The sequence below is a fragment of the Lontra canadensis genome, unplaced genomic scaffold (genome assembly GCF_010015895.1).
Source record: "Lontra canadensis isolate GAN:19392208 unplaced genomic scaffold, GSC_riverotter_1.0 scaffold43, whole genome shotgun sequence".
Classification (NCBI taxonomy): domain Eukaryota; kingdom Metazoa; phylum Chordata; class Mammalia; order Carnivora; family Mustelidae; genus Lontra; species Lontra canadensis.
The window spans coordinates 685224-694186 of NW_022631037.1; the positions used below are offsets into that span (position 1 = coordinate 685224).

The following is an 8963-nucleotide window of genomic DNA, read 5'->3' on the forward strand; positions in this document are numbered from 1 at the left end:
TGTGGGGCTCAGTCCCAGGACCCTGGGATCATGACCTGAGCCGAAGGCAGAGGCTTTAACCCACTGAGCCACCCAGGTGCCCCTGAACGTTAAACGTACACTTCTTGAAATGGAATTACTGTGTTACAGGGTATGTATATGCTCAGTTTTAGTAGACAATGCTAGTTTTCCTAAACAGTACATCAATTTACATTCCCACTAACAAGGTATATGAGTTCTGATTCCTCCATGTACTTCCTAACATTTTTTTTCATTTAGTCATTCTGAGGAATTGTACAGTAAGACAATTTCCCTGATAACAAAAGTCATTTTTCATTTCCTTAGTATTAGTTCTTCAGATGCAGGATGAGTCCTTGATTAGACATATGTCCTACAAGTATCTTTTCTCACTTTCCCTACTCTGTGCTTGGCTTTTCATTTTCTTAATAGTATCTTTTCAAGAACAGATGTTATTTATCTTAAAACATTTTTTTTTATTTTTTATTTTTTTTTTAAGATTTTATTTATTTATTTGACAGAGAGATCACAAGCAGGCAGAGAGGCAGGCAGAGAGAGAGGAGGAAGCAGGCTCCCTGCTGAGCAGAGAGCCCGATGCGGGGCTCGATCCCAGGATTCTGAGATCATGACCTGAGCCGAAGGCAGCGGCTTAACCCACTGAGCCACCCAGGCGCCCCCAGATGTTATTTATCTTAATAAAGTCCAATTTATCAAATTATCTTTATATTTAGGTCATTTTTTTTTTAGATTTTATTTATTTATATATTGACAGAGATCACAAGTAGACAGAGAGTCAGGCAGGGAGAGAGAGGAGGAAGCAGGCTCTCCTCGGAGCAGAGAGCCTGACGTGGGGCTCGATCCCAGGATCCTGGGAATCATGACCTGAGCTGAAGGCAGAGGCTTTAACCCACTGAGCCACCCAGGCGCCCCATATTTAGGTCATTTTCTATACTATTAAATAATTCTTTGCTGACACAGTGAAAACTGTCTTCCTAAAAAATCTTTTCACATTTAGGTCAGCAAACCATTCAAAAATGATTACTGTGTATGGTGTAAGGTAAGGTCATATACTTTTCCCCCAAATGGATACCTAATTGACCAATACCATTAATTTCCTTTCCCTACTGTACCAGTGTAACTCTTATAGTAAGCCAGGTGACAATTTATGCATCAGTCTGTTTCTGGAATGTTTTGTTTCACTGGTCTATTTGTCTATCCATGTGTCAATACCGTATTAATCTTAATTGCTATGGCTTGATACTTGGTAGTGTGAGTTCTCCAGATTTTGTCTTTTTTTTCCTCATGATTGCCTTGGCTTGATTCTGCATTGCAGCTGGGCATCTTTTGATGTTTACTGGCTATTCATATCTACCCCTCTATGAGCTGTCCAAGTCTTCTGGAAATGAGTTGGTTATTTTTTACATATTGATTAGTATTTGATCTCTCTGTATTAGAAAATACACCCCTTATCTGTCAAATATTGTCATTTCCATAGTCTTTAAAAAATGCTTACAATTTTTCCATTTTTTAAATGTACTTACAAGTATCAATTTCTCTTTTTCTTTCTAGGTTCTGGTTTCATGCTTAGAAAAGCTTTCCCCATGCCAACATGGCATTACAATGCTGGCCACTGTAACAGAGGACTCTGCCTGTTACATGACTTATTTTTATAATGTTTGACATTTTTAAAATCTGTAAAGTAACTTAATAATTTTTTAAAGATTTTATTTATTTGAGAGAGAGAAAGAGCACACGCAAGCAGGGGAAGGGGCAGAGGGAGAAGCAGACTCCCCACTTAGCAGGGAGCCAGATGCAGGACTCAATCCCAGGACTCCAGGATCATGACCTAACTGAAAGGCAACCTCTTAACAGACTTAAGCCATGCAGGCACCCTTAATAATTTCTTTAAAAAAGAAATTTCAGTCATTTTCCACTATAAGACATTGACCCAATAATTTATTGGTACTTTAAAAAAAGTTTTTATTTTTTTATTTGTTTATTTGAGAGGTGATAGGGAGGAACAGAGGGAGAGGGACAAGCAGACTCTGTGAGCTAAGCTTGGAACTCCACACGGGGCTTGATCTCATGACCCTGAGATCATGACCTGAGCCGAAATCAAGAGTCAGATGCTTAACTGACTAAGCCACCCATGCACCCCATTCTGAAACTTTTATGATTTCATTTGCCATATTTAAATCTTTTTTTTTTTAAAGATTTTATCCATTTATTTGAGAGAGAGAGCTAGAGAGCAAGGGTGGAGAGGGGCAAAGGGAAAGGGAGAGAGGGAATCTTAATCAGACTCCATACCAAGCACAGAGCCCAGTACAAGGCTTGATCCCACAAATATCATGACCTGTACCAAAACAAAGAGCTGAACACTAAACAGACAGCCATCCAGATGTCCCAGCAATATTTAAATCTTTAATTGACCTGAAAGTCATTTTACTATACGGTGTGACATGGGGTCTAACTTTTCTCTAAACCAAGAGATTCCCAAAATATTTTTATATATTTCCCCATTTAAAATATAGCATTGTCCCATAACTTTCTCATTTAACAAATTTTTTAAAAAAGATTTTATTTATTTATTTGCCAGAGAGAGAGAGCGCATACATGCACACACAAGCAGGCAGAGTGGCAGGCAGAGGCGGAGAGAGAAGCAGGCTCCCCGGCGAGCAAGGAGCCCCATGCGGGACTTGATCCCAGGATCTTGGGATCATGACCTAAGCTAAAGACAGCGGCTTAACTGACTGAACCACCCAGGCGCCCCTCATTTAACTATTCTTAAATATGCTCTGATTTCTATCTAGACTGCTTCCTATGTTCTATAATCTCTCTCCTGTTCTTGTGCCAACGCTACTTTCTTTTTTTTTTTTAAGATTTTATTTATTTATTTGACACAGAGAGAGATAGGGAGAGAGGGAACTCAAGCAGGGGGAGTGGGACAGGGAGAAGCAGACTTCCGGTGGAGCAAGGAGCCTGACACAGGGCTCAATCCCAGTACCCTGGGATCATGACCTAAGCCGAAGGCAGAAGCTTAACAACAGCCATCCAGGCACCCCAATGCTACAATGTTTTAAAATATGTGGCTTTCTAATATAATTTACTATCTTATAACGCACATCTCTCCTAAGTATTGTGCATCTTCAAAATTTCTTCGACTCATTTATTCTCATATAATCAATTCCCCCAGACAAACTTCAATATTTAATCACTTTCCTATACCAATAAAGTTCTGAGTGTCTGATTCATATATCAGATATATTCACAGCTTAAACTGAGATGAGCTGGTATTATTTATAACATATTACCTTACCATCCAGAGATACATGGTATGGAGGGCTATTTATGGTCTTTTATGCCCCTACCCCATAGTTTAAGTTCTCAATTTATTAAGCCCAAGAGCTCTTTATATGAAAAGATTATTAACTCTCTGGCTGTCATATATGTTGCAAGAATTTTTTTTTCAATTTGTTAACAAAGGTTTATCAGAAAATTAGTTGAAGCATTATATAGGTATACAACAGAAATATATGTAGAAAAAGAAAAAATTAACTCTAAAGTTATTAATGGTTTTCAGCATAAGACTTACAATTATAATAAAAACCAAAGTTGTTAAGACTGAAAATAGTAAGTAGAACATATTATGGAAACATTTTACCTAACCAAAACTTAACTCTATGGACAATTTTGTAATTGGAATAGGATACAAAATAGACCGTTCAGCAGTTTAAAAGATCATAAACTTCATTCTTTAAAAAACCCAGCCCTTCAGGGACCCCTGGGTGGCTCAGCTGGTTGGGCATCTGCCTTCAGCTTGGGTCATGGTCCTGGGGTCCCATGATTGAGTCCTGTGTCAGGTTGCTTGCTCAGCGGTGTGTGTGTGTGTGTGTGTGTGTGTGTGTGCGCGCGCGTGCGCTTTTCCCTCTATGCCTCCCCCTGCTTTTGCTCTCTCTCTGACAAGTAAATAAGTAAAATCTTAAAAAAAAAAAACAAACAAAACAAAAAAAAAACCAGCCCTTCACTGTTTGCTTTCACTTGGTATATAATTTTACAATTCCTTCTATTTATCTTTCCATTTCTTTTTTTTTTTCCCCCATTTCTATACCTAAATGAGCACCCCTGGTTAAAAGCTATTCAGGTTCAATAACATTATTTTGTAAAATATGCATTTTTACTGAGCCATCTATACCACCTGTCATTTTTAAAAATTTCATTTTTTCCCACCTGTCATTAAAAAAAAAAAAAAAAAGATTTGAGAGAGAGAGAGAAGGAGAGACAGCACATGAGGGTGGCAACCACAGAGCCGGATGCCAGCTGGATCTCACCACCCTGAGACCATGACCTGAGTGGAAATCAAGGGCTGGCCACTTAACCAACTGAGCCACCCAGATGCTCCCACTTGATATTTTTTAAAACACATTTTTTTGGTGAACTTCCCTTCCCATAAACATCAGCAGCCATTTTCAACTTCAGTTTGGCCTCCAAAACAGAAACCACCACTCTTATCCCTTCCTCTAAGCTGATGATCTTCCCATTCATGACAACAATTCTTCGCAAACGTCACTATGCTGATACTTTATGTCCCCAACACCTTCCATCCGATCTCAGGCAAGTATTCTTGCTTCTTCCTTAGATACATACTTCAATTTAAGACCAATACCTTAATTTATGCATGGTGAAGGAAGAGGTAAGGCTCGTTAATTAATCTCCTGTCCAGGGATTCTGCTTCATTCATTTCCCACCTTACTTGTACAACTGGACTCTCATTCCATTTTGGTTTCTGCCATTCAGCCAATAAATATATTCTAATGTCTTCCATTCTTTTAAAAAAAAAAATCCCTTTACATTTTACCCTTTCTATATATCAACACCTCTCTCCTTTCCCTTCCTTAGGGAGCAGTCAGCATGCCTACCTCATCTATTCATTCCACAACCCCATCTCCTAATAGTCCAAAGACTATGCCTTTGCCTGAAGCTACTCACAAAAAAATTAACACAGTTACATTGAAGTACAACAATCAAGAGGACTGGGGTATTTTTTGGTTCCACAAATATTCTAATTTTGTATGTGACTATGCCTATTGCTGGAAGTTGGGACTGCTGAAGGAATCTGATAATGCCTTTCTCCTTGGTTCTAAATTGGATAAAATTGCAAACTTGTAAATAGCCTTAAAATGTTCACAAATTGGGAAGGGGATGAGGATCTTATATTCATATGCATTCAAATGTTTAAAAAGTATTTATATTTATGTATTGATACCACGTTTTAAAGTAAGAGAAGCTCCTTCTTCTATTTCCATCAAAGATTCAAGTCCAGGAATTTGTTCTATAAATGTCTTTCATCAATTACCTCAAAATGCAAAATCTTTTCAAGCAAGAAAGCAAGAACACAGAAACTAAATACTAAGTATTAGACCTTGACTAAATTACTTAACTTTATCACCTTTAACAAAGGGTTTTACCTTACTCCATGGTTTACTTTTGAGAATTAAACAAGACAATATGTGTAAAAGCACTTATCACAGTTCCAGGCACATGTTAAATACCTTCCTGCACTTTAGCACACTGCCACACTTTCATCAGACATAGAACAATTCAGAAGTGTACCAAAAAGAAGCGATATTAAAACTCTGAATTTACGTGAATCAGAAGACGTGGCAAAAGCACCATCTGTTCATACTAATAATAATCTTCAAATGAAAAGCTTCAATCAGGAGCAAAAGTTATTAGAAGATGGTCAAGTATACTCTGAGGGAATTCAAGCAGTAACCGTATTTTGCTTGAATTTCCAATTATGTCCTCTTAGGAGTGTAAAAGATTACTTAAGATTTAATATAATGGACAGAGTAAGCATACACACAAAGCAGTAGTTCCCCAGGCAGGGAAAGACAAATTTCAAATTCATCCTACCTTGGGAGGAATGAATCTTAAATATACAAAATTTCCTTACATACATATAAAAGTAAGTCAATTTATCAAAGGGATTTAGGATGAAGGGAGGTTTTCTCTACCCCAGGGCCAAATAATAAAATAAATAACCAAAATAAATCTTCTCCAAATATTTATGGGGGGAAAAAAGCCATCTGAATTGTTAGAACTGGTGTAATGCAGCTGGATTTAGTAAAATGTAGCAAGTCAGCTGCTTTCTGAAAAATTATTCTGGGGTGGAGAAAGTGGGCAATCTTCCCAATAAAACAACTGCCACAAAACACCATACATATATAAGAACATACACATCTGTTAAATATCAGTTTACACTGTGTTCTAGCCAAATTACTAATCAAGAAGTATTTAAGATCTAAAAAATAAGTCATACTCCACTTCTGGTCACATTTTGCACGGGTGGCTACTGGAGACTACTGGAGAGCTATCCACGCTGATTCAAGGCAATGAGGACTGAATAATAAGTCCACTGTTCACATTCAAATGTTGGGGCGGGGGAGAGGAAAGGGAGGCTCCGAGTTCATAAAGTTCTCCTCCCTCTCCAAACATTGCAAAAACTGTCCACGTCTAAGACACTTACCCTTGAAACTCCTTGGAGAGTGACTTGGGAGACTTTTTGTTCAGATTTCTGAGGGGGAGCTATTCAGGAATGCTGCAAGATTGCAACTTTCAAATACATGAACATAATTTAAATTCTAAAGCATTTTTTTTTCTTTCAGGAAAGATTTCCCCCTTTCCTTTCAAACAGTTTATCGCCACTCACATATTAACAAAATCCCCAATTCGACCTCAAGTATGAACAAAAACCAAAGCTTTAAAGGATATGCGAATAAAGCACACAACTATCTCCAGTAAATCCTCAACTCCCTCTCGATTAGGATGAGAAAGGAGAAACGAAGAACACGAAAGAGAAAAGATTCTTGGGATGAGGGGCGGCAAGAGGAGAAAGTAGGAAAGGGGAATAAGAGCAGAGCAAAAAGTTCAGCTAATGCTGACACTTCATCTGGGTAAAGGGCAGAAAATATCCTGAAGGCACAGGCTGGAAGTGAAGGACTGAGTGGGACAGGGGCGCAATAGAGGAAGTCCACGCAAAAGGCCTACCCAAACTGGGGGGAGGGGGCGGGGGAGCGGGCACAGTGTAGGAGGGAACACCAAAAAACGGGGAGTCTCATTAGGAAGAGATACCAATCAAGGCCCAAGAGCTTCAGACAGAGGACATGGAGACAGGGTATTCCTACTGGCAACCTAGAGACCGCAGATGTCTCGGGAGGCGATCCTGCTACGAGGGGTGAGGGGTTAACTGCGAGGGTTCGCAGACGTGGAAGGGGGTGCGGCCCCCGGGGTTGCCGCAGGGGAGCGGAGAGCAGGCCCACCGCCCGTACCTTGTAGTAAACATCGAACTGGATGTTCTCGGGCAAGGAGCGGATGTCTCGGCGGGAGCGGATGTAGTTGTCCACGACAGCGGAGATGGCGGTGTTATACAGAGTCTCTGGGATCCACTCTAGTTCCACGGCCGCCATCTTCCTTCCCTCCTCCTCCGCCTCCTCCGCCTCCTCCTCCCGAAGGCCCCCGCCTCCCTCCGTAGCGAACTCCTCTGCGGCCCCGGAGGATTCGGACGGGCGGCGGCAGCCACGCGGGCACAGGGCAGAAGCGCACGGCCGCCCTGGCTCCTCCGGGGCGAGCTATAGGGCAGCAGCGGCACACGCAGGCCCGGATAAACAGCGGGGCACGGAGCCAGAGAGCGCCAAGCCCAGGCCTCACATTCCGGGTTTGAGAGAAACCCGGGTTCTGTCCCAGCGCGGAGCTCTGCAGGGGCGGGGTTGCGTGTGCGGCGTCATGACGTCAGTGCACGCCGACGCGCCTGAGGGAAGGAATGCGGCAGGCGGAAAACTTGGGGAGAAAAGAGCCTTGATTGTTTCCACAGAGAACGTACTTTCTGAGGGGGCCGGACTTGGTGGACGGGAGTGGGCTTTTTTACACTGGGACGAGTAACTCTCTCCCGTGCCGAACTCCGCAGGCGCGTCAGTCCTTTCAGCAAATCGTGCCTCGAGAGTTCTTAGGCATGGAACTTTCTGAGGCTCATGGAAAAGTTTGGATCCTTTCATCACAAAAATGCACATTATCAGAACATTGAAAATCATGCATTCAGGGAACTGACGGGTCTAGACCCCCTCTCTTCCTTAGACTGCGGTCCCTAAGTCAAGTTAGGAACCTTCGGTCCGGGGACTAAGGGTCATTATGGGTCATTGTATAACCATTTGCCTTGTTTGAACTTTTTTTTAAAAGCCGTATTTCTTTTTTCCAAAGAAAATTTACAGACAAACCCCAAAAATGAGAAAAAGAACAACTTCTGTAGAAGAATTTGGTAGGAAGGTTAGCCTGATTATGGAATTAGAGATAGTGGTGAGAAGAAAGGTGTTCATTGCTGGCTGTGTCAGGACTTAATGGGAAGACAGAAATGATTTCCATTTTCTCTGATAGCTCTAGTCCCAATCTCAGGGGATTATTGAATAAGTGAGAGTACTTGTTTGAGCTCCCTTCCTCAGTCAGCCTGAACAGCTGCTATTTATGTAATTTAACTTTCCAAGTGGGCCATCTCAAGAACTTTGTGCAGTATCTTTCTGCTCTGGGAATTCAACAAGGAAGTTACTGGCCATAATTGATGACACTGTCTCATCACTGTCTCATAGTCACTCTGTAACAATGTAAAACCCAAAGACGATAATACGTCCTAATATTTAGAGCTAAAGGAATTGGAATTGGTTCTTCCAGTTCACCCTGGTATTCCTATGTTAAATGGATACATAATTTGGTAAAAAAGAAATACACTTAGGGGTGCCTGGGTGGCTCAGTCAGTTAAGCGCCTGCCTTCAGCTCAGGTCATGATCCCAGAGTACTGGGATCGAGTCCCACATTGGACTCCCTACTGAGAGGAGCTTCTCCCTCTCCCTCTCCCCCCTGCTTGTGCTCTCTCTGTCAAATAAGTAAATAAAAAAAAAATATATATATATATATAAAAA

The 8963-nt window shown here is 41.1% G+C and overlaps 1 protein-coding gene across 1 annotated transcript in view; it reads right to left on the bottom strand.

The window, feature by feature from the left end:
• Window positions 1-7771, bottom strand: part of APPBP2 (amyloid beta precursor protein binding protein 2) — a 57787-nt gene extending 50016 nt beyond the window's left edge. Inside the window, exon 1 of the mRNA XM_032871856.1 lies at window positions 7326-7771. Within this exon, the coding sequence (XP_032727747.1) occupies window positions 7326-7463 (138 nt within the window). The 5' untranslated portion in view covers window positions 7464-7771. The remainder of the gene's footprint in view (window positions 1-7325) is intronic.
• Window positions 7772-8963: the final 1192 nt, after the last annotated feature.